This window comes from Nilaparvata lugens, chromosome 7 (assembly GCF_014356525.2).
Source record: "Nilaparvata lugens isolate BPH chromosome 7, ASM1435652v1, whole genome shotgun sequence".
Classification (NCBI taxonomy): domain Eukaryota; kingdom Metazoa; phylum Arthropoda; class Insecta; order Hemiptera; family Delphacidae; genus Nilaparvata; species Nilaparvata lugens.
Window position 1 is genome coordinate 22,028,590 of NC_052510.1, and position 21,242 is coordinate 22,049,831.

Here is a 21,242-nt window from a genome sequence, read left to right on the forward strand (position 1 = left end):
CTGAAAAATAAATGCCGATTCAATGCATTTAGTTAAGTTTAAATCACAGTATTATTCTGTACAATCTATCGATCCGGAATTGATTTCAAACCCGGTTTTGAAACAAGGTATAGTTCAAGAAAGAAGACCGTACTTCAAACAATAAATTGATAATTGATTCAGTTATCAGCAAATCACGATTGCTGTTGTCACAAGCAAATCAAAACAAACGAACATGATTGAGTACATTTATCGAAAGCATTCAGCAGGTAGGATCACCAACATTTCGAACAGATTCAATCCGAAGCAATCTTGTTGCTTCTTCAAACTTTTGTCGCTTCTTGAGTGGATGAAAATGAAGTTGAAGAATAGGAAATAATTATAGAGATGAAGAAAGATGGAGTATTTTTCTAAGTACCGTAGGTACTGAAATTAGAGGGAAGAATCCATTACTCCAGTTTGAAAAATATAAATTCTCAGGAACGTAAAGCAAGAAAGTGTTACTTCTTCGAATTCATATTTTATCTCATATGCTAGTGTTCAGTACCATATTTAATGAGAAATCACAGAACAGCAACTTGAACTTCGATAAGTACAGAAAATCAACAAAAAATTGGTAGGGCCTCGACAAGACAAATCATTACTCAATCATGAACTTACATCCATACTGGCATTATAGCATTACTAAATCGCATATTATTATTATTTTTGATATGGTGAGTACCGTAGTCTATGATACAATTTCCAATTACCATTTCAAGTTCCCAAATTAAAATCTTTATTGACAAATTTTTCCATTGTCAATATTCAACAGTGATAATAATACTACCGTACTACTGGTACAATATTCCTATATTATGAAAGTAACAAATTTAAGAAAGTATACAACAGCATTATCATCCCTATTATCAATTTGTTATTATTACTATATTAATTTATATTTATAGTTGATTTCATTCATTAGATAACATAAATTACTATTCAGTTATAACTTACATTACAATATGATTATTCTTCTACCATGAGTTACAAATAAATTATATGTTTAAGATATGCACAGTAGTCGTGATAGTTTTAATCATTATTTTATGCTGACATTATTATTGCATGATATGTTGTAACTTTATACAATGATTATCATCTTATATTCCATGGAAACATTCGCGTTCAAATAAACAATTCAGCTTCAATTCACTACACTTTTTTATCATTAACTTTTCTAAAATGGTAAAATATAACATTTTGCTCGTGAATGTTGTACTGGCATACATGTCATAATTACATAAAAGAGTAGACTACTGAGTAGGTTTATGTACAGAAAATTTATTCAAATGGATAGAAATCTTATGTTCTGAGGCATTAACATTTTTAAAAAGTTTTTGACTTTATTCTTTAGTTGTGCTCACTGGAAGCAGTCGAACTGCCATTTTCTTCGCCATCCTTGTCTGTCATTGCCGTAACCAGCTCACTCACCACCTTTCCAAGGTCACCTTCAAATCAAAATTATAGGAAAGTTATAATCATATCTTTGTCAGAGAGTCTTCATGCAGTAACTTAACTTATTTACTGTTAATAATAGTTCAAATACCTATCAAATTCAAACAATTATATAACAGTAAGTTTTAGTGCTGATAAATATTATATGACTAGCAGAAACCCGTGTGCTCCGCAAGGATCTATTTTAAAAGTTGACAAACTGAAAACGTAATGCAATTTTGAAGGATTGAAAATAGGCCTATAACCATCCTTGGTTAATTAAGAATCTATATGCAAAATTTCAAGTTAATTAGTCCAGTTGTCCAGACGTGATGATGCGTCAAACATAATTTTCTTATCCCGTACGTGTATAAGCCAACTCGATCTTTACTTTATTAAAGATATAGTTAACGACTGCAAGAGAGGACTGTGGAACAGAATAGTGGTGAAACTATGATAGCGCCAGAAGTGTCTCAAACATAATAGTAGGTACTACATGAACTTTTTGAAAGTGATTTGAAAACAAAAATGTTGAAACAAGAGAACTGAAAGTTGTCAACCTTATCATTCTACCTCCATTTAGAGAGGCTTTTGTTTGAGCCAAATCTAAATCTATATATTTAAAAATGAATGTCTGTTTGTGTGTTTGTTCCCTATAGACTTGAAAACTACTTGACATAACTGCATCAAACTTTGGGAATATGTTGTGTGAATATTGGGGATGGTTTCTAAACAGAAATTTTAAAAGGGGGCTAATTATATTTATTTATTAATCCATTTTACAGACCTAGGTTTTCGTTTATATTCCCAATATAGTTTTTGAACTTAAAACAGTGAATGGTACAGTAAATGTACAGTGAATGGTAGGTAATGTAACCTAAAAGCTGAATCTCCAAAAAATTACCAATAAACTTTTGAAGCATGTCATGGTATTGTAATATATTTTGTTCAATTGACAAAAAAATTATCAATTTCTCATATCTATTTGTAGAAATATGATGAAATCATCATGACAATAGTTTACATTATATTTAAATAGTTTGTTTATTAATTGACTGCCAAGGAGTCTGGATAAAATATTATAAAGCACAACATTAGTATAAACTGTGGAAGAGCCAACTGTTCTTGCAGTAGTACTACCTACTTGATGAATTCAATAAACATGTGAACAATTGAAAAACGAATCACAAAACCTATAACCATGATCATTTATATTTCATAATATTTCAAATCTAAACCATTAAAAAGACTGCTAGTCGTTTTTTCTAATAGCAAAAAGTGATTCATTAAAAAGAATCAATCAGAGAAGTCAAGATGTCTATAATCAGCAATATTAATCATGGTGAAATATTTAATAAAATGTTATATTCAACTGAACCACAAAAAATATTCTGAAATAAGTTTTTTGGAAGTTGGATCCAATAAATTAAGATGGAAAAATACAATAAAATTCAAATCTTTTTCTACATAAATCTATCTATATCAGTGGTTTCCAATAGGTGGTCTGCGAAGGTTATGGAAGTGGTCTTCGAGGAATCCGAGGGATGAAAAATTGATGTTTCAAGATTTATTAGTGTTTTTAAAATTATTTACACTGGTCTATATTGGTATAAAATCAATTCTCCTTCCAAAATGCGGTTCATAAAACATCCATATTCAAACATTGCAGTTTCAGATCGATAAAACAACCATCTCTGTCTCCCTCAACAGGCCTACTTTTGTTTAATTAATATTGTTCAAAGATCCAATAATTGATAATATTTTTTTTTCAATACACATACCTATATTCTACCAGCTTGAAGAAAGCATGAAATAGAATAGAAATAATTATTTATTGTGAAACCACAAAGGATACATCAAGCATAAAGGCATCTGTACAAAACTTTGAAAATAAAATTGTTTTTAATGCATGAAAATTAGTTTAAAAATTAAATTCATGGGCAATGGATGATCAGCACATTTTTTTGAGAAACAAAAACTCAAATAAAATGGTGTTTTATTCAAAAATCATTAACATTTATACAATACATACAGAATCAATCAAATAGTGAATATACTGAATATTCAGATTCACAATTAAATAGTGAAAAACTAAATTAGAAGGTACTGAATAATATGATGTTTTGAAAAATAAAACTATCAATTTGAATAACTATATTATTTGCCCATGAAAGCATTAATAAAACAGTAATAATAAATCAGAGAGACTATACACACTATTAATTATTTATCAGTAAATATAAAACCCTATGGTAAAAGAAAAATACATGCAACATGAAAAAGGGCAATAGTTAACAGTTGAAGGAAGGATGCAGGTTTCAGAAATGAGTGGAGATAAAGGGATCATTAACCAAAATCAGGATAGTTAACCATAACCATAATATGTAAACCATAGACTACATAAACATTGAATCTGTGATGTTAACATAATATCGATATGAGCAGAGACAAATAAAATATTTTTGTCTAATCTTCCACTGTAGATAGAACTATCGATACACAGAAATCTAATAAAGGAGATATTCAAAACAATGAAAAAAACTTCAAATAGACAATATACAGAGTGTTCTGAAAAAAGTGCCCATAGAGAGATTAGAAGATTTTGTCTATTTTTCATGCGTTTTGTATGTGATTAATGATTTTTTTTAAGGTTGTGTTTTATGTTTGTCTATTATAGACTTATTCTACATCTTTCTCTTAGAAATAAAATTTTCCACAAGTTCTGTGAATAATTTTTGTGTTTATTGTACATTTAACATAGTAAATCTGCTTCAAACCTAAAAGGAACTTGTTTTTCGGGACCAAGTTTCGCGTATTTTGTCATATATATCTTGAAAATTACTGTAGCTAAATGTCTGAAAACGTGAAGTCAAGTTTACCGGTTTCCCGGGCTGACTAATAATTTTTGAATAGTAGCGCTCATCGAATTTCTATCTAGCTGTTCACCCTGTTGTCATTATTTGCAGTAGCAGAAGTCTTCGGGGTGAATTACAGCATTTAATTTGGATTTTCGTTTAATAATAATAATTAATTCATTAGCATTTGAATAATTGAAATATCTCAGTAATTTCCATCTGTAGAAGGAAAGAAATCATATAAATACAAAAGAAACGTGTTAATATGTTATTTTCAATCGTACCATAATTATTTTCCAAAACACACTGACTTGTAGTAAATGGAAGGAATAATACAGAAAATACAATACATTAATGAATCAACTATTTTTTATCTGGTCATAATTCATAATACAAAACATACTATACAATCAAAATAAAAATCTAAAAATACAAGAAATGTGTGAATTTTACAATGAATAATCCATCTATTGACTAGTACTGATGATAAGCTTAGCGAATCATGCAAGCATGCACCACACTGCCAAAGGCCACTGAGCTATTATAACAACATTTGCTACGATTATTGTGCCAGATCAGGATTCCATCTAATTTTGTTCGGTTGGCATTAGGGTCATTGAGGACACATGTACTAGAAACCCATCAAAAAAAAGTAGATGAAACTCTGCTGCCCTTTGACCATATTTATAATGAATGCATCTCTGTATATGGTCGAAACTGCTACCTCACTCAGAGTTATCTTGTGTTAAATATATTTAGGTGGGGGGCTGGGAGGGGGCTGGGAGCATGTACAAACCTGCCATGTGATGGAGATTGCCAAGATTGATGCTGTGATTGGCGCTCACACTGGTGGTGAGGGTGACGGGGGGCGGAGGAGGGGGGCGGTCCATGCTGCTGCGGCCATCTGTCCAGCGACCACCACCTGACACCACACAAAGCACCAGTCACCACTAAGCACCACCACCACCACCACCATTCTTAACCTCATATATTCCACTCATTACTATTGCTCTATTTCAAATCAAGTTTATTCATTGAATAAACAGTCAAAATTTATTCTGATCAAACTATTTCACTTGATTTAATAATTTAGATGACGCTTTTCATTTTATATAAATTAATTTTGATCCAGTTTCTAAACATGTACCACAAATGAATAATCTATGGTAGAATATTTTTAATTCAATTTATTTTATCCTCTAGCAATTCATTTCGATTCATTTTATGATTTCAATTAGTTTAACTGAAAATAGCTACTAAATACATATATTAGAACTGTATTGATGGAAGTGAAAACTCAAACTCAATTTTTGGAACACGTTAGTAGTATATTGATACTCGTGGAGCGTACTTTTTTCGCAACTTGTTTGAGTCGCTTCTCGCATCAATTATTCCTGGAATAATGTCCCATAATCCTCATTTTAATATTATTAACGTCATTTAACAGAATCCGGGAGAGTAGCTAGGTTTACACTACGTAGCAGAGCTATATAGCAGAGCTACGTGTAGCACAGCTATATAGCAGAGCTACATGTAGCAGAGCTATATAGCAGAGCTACGTGTAGCACAGCTATATAGCAGAGCTACATGTAGCAGAGCTATATAGCAGAGCTACATGTAGCAGAGCTATATAGCAGAGCTACATGAAGCAGAGCTATATAGCTCTGCTACATGTTCAAAAAGTGACACTGGAAATCTGCTATATAGCCCGGCTATAGAGCAGTTTTCAGCCTATTTTCTCAGCTCTATAGCAGAAATTGAGCTATACAAAGTTTTCGGTAAACATCAAAGAGAATCAGAGCTACATGTAGCTCTGCTAAATATAGCTCTGCTATATGTCAATTTTTGTTCATAGCAGAGCTAGATGTAGCTGCTCTGTCCTTGAAGGAAGGCTGCCGCAACTGTTTACTGCTGTTTGCAGCTGTTTAGTACCTCCAGGATTTACACCTGATCACCTGATATACTGTACTCATTTGTTGTCAGAGTGCTAGTAGGTTACTGCGCATTGCGAGCATTTCTTTTTGATTCATATACTATTGGGCAATAATGGAGAGTGAATTTGACAGGAATAGAGACAAAAATAATTATACAATATCTTCTTTCTCTTCTCTGTGCTGAAAATATCACAGTAGCTGCGGTGAAAGCAGCGGCTGCTGCAAGAACTACCTTCTTCTTCGGCATCTGGCTGGGAACTGAGCAGTAAATACTGGTTTATTCCAAACTATATGTAGCTCTGCTACAAGTAATGGCAGCACAGAGAAGAAAAAGAATATATTGGATGATTTTGTCTCTATTCCAGTCAAATTCACTCTCCATCATTGCACAATCTATATATATATATATAAGCGAAATGGCACTCACTCACTGACTGACTCACTCACTCACTCGCAGAACTAAAAATCTACCGGATCAAAAACGTTCAAATTTGGTCGGTATTTTCAGTTGACCCTTTAGAGGCGCACTAAGAAATCTTTTGGCAATATTTTAACTCTAAGGGTGGTTTTTAAGGGTTTAAAGTTCGTCTTTTAGCATGTATATTCTTCTTATTCTCTTAATTATAATTGAAAAAAGGCCTTACCATATGTTAATATAGAACTATAATCTAGAGAGAGTACCTCTTCGAAACAGTTGTTAACTGGTAACTAAATTAATAATTTTGTCAGGTTGGCATTAAGTTGAGTTGACTTTGTTAGGTTGGCACCAAGTTAAAGATTGAAATGCACTTATCGCAGAAAAATTGATTGGGCACTGCTACTTCAATCGGAGCTATTCCTGGGAATATTATATTACTAGCCGTCAGGCTCGCTTCGCTCGCCATATCCGTTCAGCCAGACGTTTAGTCTGGACCCCCGACTGGATCGTGTTAACATAATTATGATAAAAATGCTCAAATGAAAAATGCAGGCTAGCGAAGCGAGCCTGCTGATCTCATTCTTGGACGATCCAGTCGGGGGTCCAGGGGGCGGAGCCTCCTGGCTAGACGGATATGGCAAGCGAAGCGAGCCTGACGACTAGTAATATATGAATAAAAAATAAATGCTCGCAATGCGCAGTAAACTACTATCACTCTGACAACAAATGAGTACAGTATATCAGCTGATGTAAACCCAGCAGGCACTAAACAGCTGCGGCAGCCTTCCTTCAAGGACAGAGCAGCTACATCTAACTCTGTTATAAACAAGAATTGACATGTAGCTATTGTACATATAGCTCTGCTACATAAAATTAGCGTTAAATCTACTTATAGCAGAGCTACATCTAGCGGAGCTATATGTAGCTGACAGAGCTATATTTAGCTCAAATTTTATATTACATAGTGTAAACGTAGCTTAAAAGTTTGGGCGGAGCTTTACTTTATCCCGACAATTCCATGATAATTTATGCTTGTATGAATGAATGCATCTTAGAAACTCCAATTTGCTTATGGATTGAGGTGAGATTGACATTTTGTTCAAGTTACAGTTATAAATATGTTTTCTGTTAATCCCAGGCAACTTGTGCGTGGGTAATGTGGTGGAGGATACTTATAGAAGTCCATACAAAAAGGGATCAAACCCGTATTGGAATGACCGGTGTAGCAAAGACCGACAAGCTGCAAGGTTAGGTCAACTTATTGAAGTTTATCCATCAAATCATGAAGTTGAATAATCATTATTACTTTGAAAATCGATAGACTTTTCGTTACGTTCATGATAACACAGACTAATTCAAAATGATTGAGATATCCTTCAATTAATGTTATTCATCCAACATCACATTGTATTTGATAGAACAGATTTTTTCAAAAATTATTTCCCTCATATCCATGTGGAATCACAGTAGAATCGATTCAAGAAGTTTTGGATTTATTTTTGGAAAAATATATAATAATGGCAATCCCCAACCAACCACCTTTTGATGTAAATAGTCTCCTCGAAAACCATCAGCAAAGAAGCGATTGCATACTAATTATTACATAATATTTTTGAGTTCTATAAAATGAGTTTTCTAAGAATAATAATCTAGAATGATCTCAATAATCGAAAAGTAATAATTGTGATATTGGTTCAATTGCAGAAAAGTGATTGTCATCAATAGACAACAAAATAAACAACACTGATTTGAAAAAAATTCCATTCTAATTCAACTATAATCAGCATTTTTCAAAACATGAAGCATCTACATCCTAGAGTTGCTTTGATTTTTACTGTAAGTTGAAACAGAAGCTTCTCAAAATTGTAGTGTCTTTGTATTACAGTGTGAAATCTCAAAACACATCTTCACAAATTTGCAAGAGTTAATCAAGAAAAAGACAACTTTCTTAAAAAAAATTTCAAAGAATAACTCTTTTCAAAAAGCCTTTGATTTTCTTCCATAACTTTTAAAAGACTCACAAACATAATTAAGTATAGCAAGCTGTAAATTGAGGTTTTTAAAAAGACAAGGCGATTCGAATAATTTTGCATCTTACTTATTTATGAACACCATCAGTATATTTGTGGCCTATTCTTCGAACATTTACAAGTTCTTCAATAAAAACCAGAAATGATTTATCAAAGATGAACTTACTTGACCATCACTATTTATTATCTTGCAGTGCCATGTAGTTCTGGTTTATGGTGGTGTTTGTAGTTTTCCACGTATACAGGACTTCTACATTTTTATTGAACAGGCCTTAAGGTTCGTACCCACTAGAACGTACCAGACACGGACCGTGTCAGACCATGCCAGGCACGTAAAATAACAACTATGCCCACTACAACGGATCAACAGCGTTCTATGCCAGTACATTACGCGTATGGTACGCGTATGATACGCGTATGATGCCCGGTCAGAAGTTGTTGGGAACGCGTCAGTTAGCAAGAGAATAGGTTACCAACGGGGTGCATGCGCGGTTACAACGGGGTTTGCAGGCGTCACGTACCATGCAAGGAGCGTTTCGTCACAGACAAAATATACTGGCCGACAAATGTTGACCTGGACGTGCATGGCTGCACGCTCCGTGCTTGGCCGGTGACGGAACGGTCTAATGGGTGTATTACATATAAAATGATGCAAAGAATATTTTTTTGCATGTGTCGGTACGGGCACGGTCATGGTATGATACGTTCTAGTGGGTACGAACCTTTAACATTTCAAAATACTTTACAAGCAGAGGAATAGAACCTAAAGAGTAATTACAGGTTCTGCCATCATTAATCTAAAATGGCTAATTATTCAATTTTTTTATTCGTTATAACAGCAACTATGGAACGTCTTTTATAGCAGGGATCATAATGAGTTATTAGTGATTCAAGTGACCCAGTAAGGCAGATCAATGCGTTACTTATAATTATAACACCTACAGCTTGATACCCAAATGATGATTAGTGTGAAAATGTGATATTTATGAAATTTATGAGAAGGGTTGCTACAGATCATAGTTTGCAGAACGTGTATGGCACAGTTAGTGTGAGATAGTCCGGTTAGTGAGAATAGTAGTGGATAATGTTAAACTCTACCTGGTGATTCATGGTAGTGGCCGTTCATTTTGGCAGGCGAATCCGTGGCAAGCTGAGAAGCCGTGACAGACCTTGTTTGCAGAGTTCCGGTTTTAGATGGTGATCCGTTACTTGGCTGCAAAATAAAAGAATAGTTTTATAAGTTAGTGAAATAAATTGACTATCTTGAAACTTGGAGAATCAGTCCTATTCAGTAACAATCTAATTCTATATTTATGGGAATAGTATAAATTGGATAGCATAGCATGAAATTAAAAATATATACTCTGATACTCACAATACTATATACAACTCTATATATTACTCTATATACAATATACTAATATATAACTTTGCCACTCTGCATCATACAAAGTATGAAAAATATGAAGTGTGATAAGCCAGTTACACACACATCGATTTTTTGCCGTCATTATGAATTTAATGGCAATAAAATCATATTTATTTATTTAATTCTATGAGATGAAACGGAACTTGACAAATATGATGTGTTTGACATCATCTCTTCAATCTTATTGAATTTATAAATACGGCAAAAAATCAAACGTCCAAAAATCAATATGTGTGTAACTAGCCATACTCTTATTATCGAGATTGAGTGCATTCATTCATAAAAGATAAAGTAAGATATAGGAGTAGTTAACATATTACTTGGGAAAAAATATAGTACAATATTGTGATCGAGTGCATTCGTTTATGGATAAGAGAAAGGACTGGATTCATCGGAAGTCCAGGTTTATGAACATCAATTTCGAATTCAGATCTCTAGGGATGATAATTTCTTAATTCGATAATCAAATATTACCATTTATATTCTAATTGAATGAAAAAGACTGAGAAATTGTCAAAAAACCACAGATTTATTGATACTTAGAAAGACCGGTTTCGGTTATTACACCATTGACAATGATTGACAATGGTGTAATAACCGAAACCGGTCTTTCTAAGTATCAATAAATCTGTGGTTTTTTGACAATTTATCAGTCTTTTTCATTCAATATGAATAATTACCACAATATCAACTTCTCAACTACACAAAAAGTGAAAAATTTATATTCAATTGCAAATTGAAAGCATAACCAGTTGATGCTGAGGAGACAGCCATATAGTACAGTAAGCTATGCAGTGAGTGTTCAACTATACTTTCTACACTCGAGAAGAAAAAAGATGACGGATTCATTGAATGATCGTCTTGTGATAGGCAGCACAAAAAGCGGTATGGAGAAGTACGAAGCAGAAATGCTCAAGTCGCACACCTCAGATTGAAGTAATTCTCAACAATGTGAGGTAATAGGTGCAGAATGAGGTTTGGTTTTTTAGTGAAGTAAGAATCCCACACTAGCCAAGCGGCTCCGCTGCCGCCAGCTGCCTTTTTGAACGTTTTTCCACCTCAAAAAAAGTGTTTAACTAGAGTATCAGAGCTATTAAAAATTAAATTTGAGGATAAGAATAATAATTGAGAGTATTCATTAAATAATGTGGGTACTCCAATCAATGCAAGAAATCATTGAATAATAAAAAAGGGATGAATAATCAAAGTTATACAGTATATAAATTCCAATATACGAATACTAATAAATTTTAGTAGCAGGACTATGGTTTCGGATTTGTTACTAAAACAAAAAAGCGTGGTCCTAACACTCAAGTTCGATAGCTATCATTTGTAGCTAAATTTGTTTAAATTTGGAAGAAGTAATTTGTTACAAGTAAATAGGAGATTACCAGGCCAGGCGAAATAAATTATTTGATAAATACATTATATTAAATTATACAATGGTAAAGTGACGTTAACTTCAAACTTCAGAATTTATATTATATTTGGTGAATTCTGTCAGTTCGAAGTGAAACTCACTACCATAGGAGAGATAGCCAACACACAGGACAAAAAAATATTTCAATGAATATTTGAAATGAAAACCACTTGCCCAAAATCGCAAAACATTAACAGACAATTAAACATTATCATCAATTGTTGATAAATAAGGTTAAAAAAGTCCCAATCAAAGAATGGAAAATTTTGGAAAAATTCAAGGATTTTTAGATAAGGATTTTTGGATCAAAGCTGTATTTTTTCTATGGTGTTGTCCCAATATTGACAACCACAAAAATCAAAATCAATAATCTCTAAGACTTGATAAAGAAAGTCGTTATAGTATTATTTATAATGTTTTTTCCCATGGTTTTGTCACGATATTGCTAAGAAACCAAGCTAATAAGAGTAATAACACTAATAATTATCATCGGCATATCTATAATTTATTGGATTCATAAACATTCGCGACATAGAAGCATAGCGTCTGCAACAATTTGTATCACATACAATAACAATCTGAATCAATTTCAAGATAGATTTCTCAAAAACCAAAGAACATCGACAGCCCCTTAAAACCACTAATGCTCACCAGACAGATTTCAATATTCTTATTATATCCAGCCTTTGTCGACAATACCACATTTTTCAAGATATAGAATGAAATCTGGAAATACAATGAGAATATCACTGTAATACTGCAATCGAACAAAACATTGAATACTTTGATGAATTTAGCCAGATATGTAAGTTGTTCCATAATGGAATAAAAGACAATAAGTGTTTCCAATATCCTTCAACTATAAAAATACTTCAATAATAGACAAAAACACTCCTTTCAATCCATTTTACAAGTGCATTGATTTGAATAATACTGTTATCACAATAATCAGCTCTCTGTATACATCTTGCTATAGTTTCGATCTTTATTTCATTTTATGAATTCTCTTCTTTTGTCACATTTCCAGAGCAATTTCAGAAAATTTAAAAGTGTCATAATAATCAGTATTATTAATATAAACAGTTAGGCTACTTATACACACACCAATTCTTGAACATCCAATTTTTTGCTGCCCTTATAAATCCAAATTAGATGGACATAGAAGTTCTGTTCAAATTAGAAGTTCTGTTCAATCTGGTAGAATTTATAAGGACGGAGAAAAATCTACAAGAACTAGCCTCAAAGGAGAATGAAATACGTTCATTAATCCTAGACATAATGTACAACAACATAGATATAGAGAATATTTTTTCCTCCATCTCCTGTCTAAAGTGCTTACTTTACTCCCTGGAACATAATACTAAAGTATCACTTTTTCGCTCTCGGGAGGAAAAAACAGGAAAACTCCCTAGAGCGTAAAAGCATAGAGAAACAATAGCGTAAGTAGATATCCCATGGTATAGGGCGCTTATGTCGCAACTTTTACTGTTATCTCAAGCCGATTATTGTCGATTTTTACTGTTTTGACCGGGTAAGAGTGTATGAACGGCACAATATGAGAGACTACCAGCGTCATAAAGCTTCACGGGAAAGAAGTACGTGGACTATCAGCTTGAGATAACAGTAAAAGTTGCGACATAAGCGCCCTATACCATGGGATATCTACTTATGCTATTGTTTCTCTATGGTAAAAGTAACTCCATTTAAATAACATGGGAAGCATCTCTATTTTGAAAACGTACATTTGAAATAGATTAGAAGGTCTAAGCTCAGATGAGGAAGCATATAGAATAGTCATTAAACCAACCAAATTCAATACCTCAACCAGACATTTGATCAATATATGAAATTTATGTTTGTATGCTAAAATTATTACAAACTTCATATCACTGTACTAAAAAAATGTATAATTTTTTTTTCATTCCATGTTATTCAAAATAACAGCCAACGAATATTCCTCATTAACTAATCAAATTTGAAACGGGAACTTCATCATAGCTGTAGTTGTGGCGGCCATTTTTGTTACAGCTTTTGCCTACAGATAGCAAAAAGCGCTGTCAGCGGAGAACTGTGATTACAAGCCAGCTGTTTCTGTTTACTTTTTAGATTATGTTGTAACACATTTTAATGGTCACGTAAGATTTTAAAAATTATTCTATTTTCAGTTTTTATAAAAATATAGGTGGAGGAAAAATGTTGTATATATCACGAGTGAAAAATGTTTTTTGTCCCTCAGGAAAATTATTGCCCTCGGCTTCGCCTCGGGCTTCAAACTTTCCCCTCAGGAAGAAAAATCAGTACTTTTTATAAAAAATAATGCAAGTGTTTATTTACAAAGCCATCTTGACCTTACACAGCACTGTAATGTACACGCGCAGGTAACGTTTTCATTTCATTCAATCAGTTCTTTGAATTTGAAGTTCTTTGTGGTGACGACTACTGAACAGCGTGGTTGAACATTTCCAAAAATATCAACATTGTCATAAATAGAAGCTAAAACCTAACATCATAACCTTTCTTTTCAACTTGTGAAAATTCACATTCATTTTACTAGAATAACAATCAGCTGATAGCGTGCCGGAAAGATTCAAATCAGCAAATTGATACTCGGTTGCAATCAACTGACTGTTGCCGTTACTGGGACGGTACTCTGATTTTAGATGTTAATGATGTACTGTTGATATGGAGAGCAAATTAATATTGGGAGTGGTCGAATGAGTTGACCTTCATTGATTGATTGATTGATTCTTGATAACAAATATTACCTCATCCAAAAGCTGTCTCAACCGCTGCAGTTGCGCCTCTAGCTGTCGGTTATGGTCTTCGAGAATCTGCATGCGCGCCTCCAGCCGGCCTTTGTGCTGACGCAGCAGCCTCGCTTCGGCCACCATGTCTCCGTCACCCCCTCCCCCTCCACTACGCATCTCTTCCGGCGTCGACTCGGGCGTCGATCGACTGCGCAGGCGCTCGTATTCCGCCTGCAGCGACGCGTTCTCTTCTTCTAGCTCCCTGGTCACACCATAATATCATAATTTAATATGATAAATAAATTTATAAATATTCAATTATACATACAAGGATTGTCTTGGTATTTTATCTACCATATGTGAATATTTCATTACACAAGGATTGCTTTAGTAATTTATACAAGGATATAAAATAGTATTATTAGTTGACTGAGCGAAGTGAGGTCTAAGATTCAAGTCGACGGTTTTGCATTTCTCTTTATGTTTAAATGTTGCGCATTTACAGTGAAACGCAGCAATATATTTTCATGAAATTTGACAAGTATATTTCTTTTTCAATTTCGCGTCGACCTATACATAATTTTTTTTCTAATTTGCATTTTAAGGATAATACAAAAAGAAAAGGAGTTTCCTTCAAACACCAATATTACCGTAAAAATCAGACTATAGAATTATTCATCATGAATCAGCTGTCTAGTGGACTATAATACCACCCGTTCAAAAATATCTTGAAAATGTATCTTTCCATCAACGTTTGTAGACAGTTTTGTCTACTAACTTTGTCTTTAAATAAGCTGAGGCCATGATTCTAGTTTGGAGTTTGGAGTTATTGATAGAAAACATTTTTCTTTTTTGATCTGATGATTAAAATTGCAACAAATATTATTGAAAATAAATTGATTTCTAAAATCATGAAAAGTGAGAAATGAAGTTTGTAGGAAATCAGCATTATGGTAGTTTATTTTGTTAATTTCAACACACATTCTTCGCTGTCACGACGATACAGAATGTTCTCTGATGGGTTGATTTGATTTGATTGGCGTATCGACGGCAGCCAGACATGATAACAGCGCTCACACTCATATTCCGGGATGACACGTCACGGTACGATAGGACAGAAAGCTCTATGTTTATTTAGGATTTTTAGATTGTTTTGATTCTAGACATTTTAAATTGATAAATTATTTATTAATTTTTGAGAAAACATAACAGGTCAATGTAACTTACTGAGCGCGAGGTCTACTGTTCACAGAACTACTAGTATTATTAATAAATAATATTATTATTCTATAATCAATTGATATTATTATTAGTATTATCAATTAATCAGTATTAATATTATATATGGAATTCCTTAGTATTTTTTCTACCATATATAAGTATTTAATTAGTGTATACAAGGATTGCTTTAGTACTTTATCTAACAATGTTTTCACATCAGTGTATTTTGTCAAAATAAATAAATATTACAAAAATAGGAATAGAATATGAATTGAATAGAATACAATAGGCCTATTGATTTTTTTAATCACGTGTCATTCACAATAATTTCGAGAAATATCAATGGTTGTCACAGCATCATCAATATCTAGTTTCTAGTGAGTTGAAATCACAGATATGGAATAGCAGAATTATCAGGTACGGTATAGATGATAAAAATTAATAAATATATAATTGTTAGTTTGCTGAGCTTGATAGAAGGGTATATCATTGGCCAAGACAATTTACATTTATTTATTCGAAAATATACATATTTAAAAGCATCTTGAACTAAATCCCATTATTGGCCTCATCACGCACACTGAGCAGTATAATTTAAAAACAATACATGAGAAAGAAAAGTATGTAACTAATATTATTGAGTTTAATAGAAGACAGACTCATTGTGAAACTGAGCAAACGAGCAAACGTTTGACAAATTTGTTTGTTGGAGCAGTTTTGGCAATTTCTATCACCAATGCCACTAAAGTGGAGAACATGAAGTAAGATTCCGATCACACAAATGAATTATATAGCATTCTATTGAGAAGTTTAGATTGCATGGTAGTAGGTAGAAGGTTAGTGGTTAGTGCATAGGCATACCTTATCATAGCTTCGAGTTCTTCCCTCTGTTCAGCATCAATAGCTACCATAACTTGGACTGGGCTGCGCGGCACAGGTATCGATTCGCCATTCAACGATTGACAGTACTGCGCTATCAACTGATGCTCGTCCTCTCTGCAGACAAACAAATCAATCAAAATTAATAAAAAAATGAAACTTTCAATTTCGTCTCACAACCTTTTCTTCAACACCGAGTTATGTAGCCTACAAAGCGTCATGATTGAAAATCGTTTTTCCTCCACCTACTGTCTAAAGAGTCTACTTTACTCCCTGAAACATAACACTAAAGTGCCACTTTTTCGCTCTCGGAGGAAAAAACAAAAAACTCCCTAGAGCGTAAAAGTAACTCCATTTAAATATCATGGGAAGCATCTCTATTTTAGAAACTTACATTTGAAATAGGTTAAAAGGTCTAAGCTCAGATGAGGAAGCATATAGAGTAGTCATTAAACCAACTAAATTCAATACCTCAACCAGACATTTTGGATCAATATATGAAATATGTTTCATGATGAATTATTACAAACTTCACATCAGTATACTATAGAAATGTATAAATATTTTTTTTTATATTCCATGTTATTGAAAACACCAGCCAACGAATATTCCTCATTAACTAATCAAATTTGAAACGGGAACTTCATCATAGTTGTAGTCGAGTCGGCCATTGTTGTTACAACTTTTGCCGACAAATAGCGCATAGCGCTGTCGGCGGTGAACTAAAATGTAGGTGTAGGAAAAATGTTGTGTATATCACGAGTGAAAAATGTTTTTCCCTCCCTCAGGAAAATTGTTGCCCTCGGCATCGCCTCAGGCTTCAAACTATTCCCTCGGGGAGAAGAAACATTACTCTTCACTCTAGATATACAAATAACTATTTCATACTTCATAATCATGTTTACCCCTTCCAAGTTGAATAATTACTTTACAGCCTAATGTTTAAAAATGTTTATGAATTTCATTGGTTAAAAGTAATTATACTCTTTGGAATGGATTGACAATCATCAGAGTCCAGAATCCATATACAAATTTCTCATTAGTACGGTAGGCCTAATACTGGATTAAACGGCAAATTACAAATCAACCGTTTCGAGATGAAAAAAATTATTCATCCACATTTGATAAAAAAGCAAGAATTTATAGTAAAATTATTTTAAAATGTTAATGACTCTCATTGGTAAAAGCAAATGTTGAATTACGGGAAATGAAAGGGAAAAATTAAAAATTGTTGTGGGTTCAGAACCCACCAGAAACTGCAGGTCCGTTCATCTCTCATTATCATCCACCTCATTACCCACGCACAAGACAAGAGCTCATGTGAGCATCACTCTTAGCAAAAAAAAAAAAAAACAAACAAAAAATTAACGTTTTCTCGGCTTGTAGAACACTCAAGTGGTATGGTACTAGGATTAATATTATTATGTTTTTTTGTCATAGTCATTCAATCTAATCTGTTCTCCATGCATGAAATCAAGCCGGTAAACAGCTGTTTGCAGAACAAATAAACATATGATTCTCATTACAGCATACTCTACTGTAATTAAACCATATGTTTTCTTTACAGTCGAGTATGTGCAGAGTATTTCTGACACATCGAATACAATTATAAACTTTTCACAGTGTCATAATCTGTGTTTTTTACATATAGGATTGAAAATAATTAAGTATCAAAAGTAATTGAAAAATTTAAAAGTGACACATAACCTAGCTATATTTGGACTGTCGTATAAATTAGAATTTGAACAGTTTTGGGTTTAAGCCTGAGGTACTTTTCTGGAAGTTGAGATATGTTAGATGATTGATTGATCTTTCAGCTCACTGTAAACGCACAACCAGTTACTCTCATTTTGGCAGTGCTAAATGAAAATTAGTGACGGTTGTTCTGACAAAGATATTTTTTTCTTCAGGTACTAGTTTGTATTATAGGTAGGTGAAGTATAGTATTATAAGTGAAACATCACATGGCATTAGTCAAATAGTATAGTACACAATAGAGAAGTATAGTATAGTACATAATGATACTGTTGATACACAATAATTTAATAATGGTATGATAAAATACAGGCTATTAGCTTTCAAGGAATGTTTTATGATCGGTCGATACATATTCTATTCATAGAAACCCTTGACTTGGATTGTTATGAAAATGTTTCAAGATGATTTTATAATAGGATTTTGATTTCAATTCAAGATAATAGGAAGCCTCACCTACTTTTTGAACCGTGGCATCACCTAAATTTGAAAGAAAAAATAACACAAGGATCGCCTTAGTATTTTATCTACCAATGTTTTTACATAAGTGTTGATTGTTACATAAATGAATGAATAGATTTCTATATAATGAATATTGCATTTTGACTTGCCTTCTAGGACGGTCTGCACAGGCAGATATCCCATGCGCGGATGCTTCTTGTAGTAGCGCTTGGACTTGAAGAGTTTGTTTCGCAGGGCTCGCGTGAAGTCCCTGACATCCTCACCCGAAGTGGTCGCCGTGCAGTACTCCTGCATCGGGTGGGTCAGCTTGTGGTTCTTCGCCTTGCGGCCCGAGAAGAAGCAGCTCTGGCACATGTCGAAGTTGAAGCACTTCAGGCAACGGTACCTAAACAGTTTCAATTATCAAGTTAAAAGTGATAAAGTGATTAATCTATTTTATAATTAAAGTAGCAGTAATCGCAACAGTCGAGTTAGTAACAGAACAGTGGCAGAAATTGCTGCTGGAGTAGGTGATTGTATTATCAACCTTGTACAGAAGTCAAGAAATGGGAAGTTAACAGCATTTGATTTGGATTATCGTTTGATAATAATCACATCTATACTTATAAAATTCTTATCTCACTCACTCACTCACTCACTGATCACGATTTCTGGAAAACTACTGGATGGATTGCAACAAAACTTGGAATATAGCTTCCTTATAAGTCCTAGGTGCTCACTAAGGAATTTTTTTGCGATATTTCAAATCTAAGGGTGGTTTTTAAGAGTTTAAAGTTCGTCTTTTAGCATGTATATTCTTCTTCTCCCAATCTCTTGATTATAATTATTGATGAACTGTCCATATCATTATGTTACTATAGAACTATAATCTGGAGAGAGTACCTCTTCAAAACAGTTGTTAACTGGCAACTAAATTAATAATTATATCTTCCATAGAAGTAAGGCGCTTTTCCCATGAATCAATTATTTACAAACATTGATTGTTTTACCAAAGAAAATAGAAGGTAGCTTTAGATAAAAATATTGAATATGCATAACAGTTCGTTGACTGTCAGTATTCCTCATCAATAGCATCAATGCTCCCCATTCAAACAATGCTGACACATTGATGTGAATCTTTCTATAATTTGGTTACTTTAGATCAGATGAAGATAATAATGTTGATGATCGCTACTGTTTCAATTTCAATCATGTTTGACATTTTTGCTTTTGATGCCAGCTGTTATTATTTGCGTGGAATAAGCTCTCATTGAATGAAATCATAATCATTGAGGTCAATTATACTAAGAAAGCAATTTCTGTCTGTGAATGTGCATGTATGTCGAACGGATCTCGAAAACGGTTCTAACGATTTTGATTAAATCAGGGATATAGTGGGTTTGCGACATAAAAAAAACATTATTTTGGAACAGGTCCCAACTCTGGGAAAATTCGCCAAAGTTCTTTGAGGAAGAATATTATTATTGGTCCCTCAAGTAGCAGCTGATCAGAAAAAAGTTTTTCATAGTCTGATGAAAACGTAAGAGAGTGTAAGCAAATGAAAAAGGTTATAATAGCTGTAGTTGAACCTCAAGTTTGGCGACCTTATTTCAAGACATTGCAGTATTCATGGAACATCTGGGAGAATAGGTTCAGAAAGTGACCGGATGATAGCAAAAGAAATTTAAAATCGATCTCCCCAAACATAATGATATTTGAATGTTATGTTCATTGTGAGGTGATAGAAATGCGACTAATTTCTTCAGCTTCTGTTGTATTGGTTCCTCTGTTGCTTTATGTTTGTACGCAGCCATGGCCTTAAGAGAGCCAGTTGCACTGTCTGTCAATTCATAATCCACACTAAATACCACGAGAACGAATCAGAGAAGCCTTCTATTAAAAAAACCCTGCTCTGATTAATTCTCATGAAACTTAATCCTGATTGACATTAAACAGGCTTTTGTACTACTGGGCCTGATATTTTCATGTTTCAAAATCAGCTAAAAACTAAATCGAGAAAAACATAATATTCCATCATCTGCTCCTATTTCATTTCATGATGTCATTACATGACACAAGACAATCCTATTGATATTCATAGATCACAAGTAAATACTAAAGTTGTCAATTTAGATAGAAATTGAATTTAGTTACATGTTAGTTTATATCCAAATTTTCATCCCTAAGCTATTGGTTTCAAGCTAAGATCAAAGAAAGAAATCATAAAATATAATGGTAGTCAATAATCGAAGTGATTGAATAAACTCTATTCAGATATATGCCAATTCACATTAAAATGATCCCACTTTAATATTAATGATTGTAAAGTTCAGGACATGAGAAATCAGTCACAATAAATGTTATTAATGGACTTCCATGTAGGAAAGAATCAGTGGATTGGCTGCTTTTACACTTATGGATAAGTGAAACGAAAAGTAAGCAATAGGCTATGCCAAAAATTCGAGAATAAGCAAGAGATCCATGGATACCAGAGTTATCAAATTCCGAATCAACTTAATTTGGAATTTAATCTTCAATTGCATCAGACAAGAACAAAAATAACATGATCACTGCTAATTTGATAACTGTCAACAGGAAATATTTATTGCCAATGAATAAAGTCGTGGTCGACTCTTAAGCCCTGCCCAAAATTCGCTG

The 21,242-nt window shown here is 33.4% G+C and overlaps 2 protein-coding genes across 2 annotated transcripts in view; both read right to left on the reverse strand.

Moving 5' to 3' along the window:
- Window positions 1-1,332: 1,332 nt before the first annotated feature.
- Window positions 1,333-16,525, reverse strand: LOC120352320 (dystrophin-like). Its single transcript, XM_039432346.1, has 6 exons — window positions 16,371-16,525; window positions 14,307-14,550; window positions 9,791-9,905; window positions 5,107-5,232; window positions 3,237-3,250; window positions 1,333-1,469 (listed from the first exon to the last, which is right to left on the reverse strand). Exons 1-5 carry the CDS (start codon window positions 16,418-16,420, stop codon window positions 3,237-3,239), a joined length of 549 nt encoding a protein of 182 aa, XP_039288280.1. The 5' UTR covers window positions 16,421-16,525; the 3' UTR covers window positions 1,333-1,469.
- Window positions 16,526-18,608: 2,083 nt separating this feature from the next.
- LOC111057041 (dystrophin, isoforms A/C/F/G/H) overlaps window positions 18,609-21,242 on the reverse strand; it is a 608,133-nt gene continuing 605,499 nt past the window's right edge. The window contains exon 63 of the mRNA XM_039431878.1: window positions 18,609-18,990. Within this exon, the coding sequence (XP_039287812.1) occupies window positions 18,624-18,990 (367 nt within the window). The 3' untranslated portion in view covers window positions 18,609-18,623. The remainder of the gene's footprint in view (window positions 18,991-21,242) is intronic.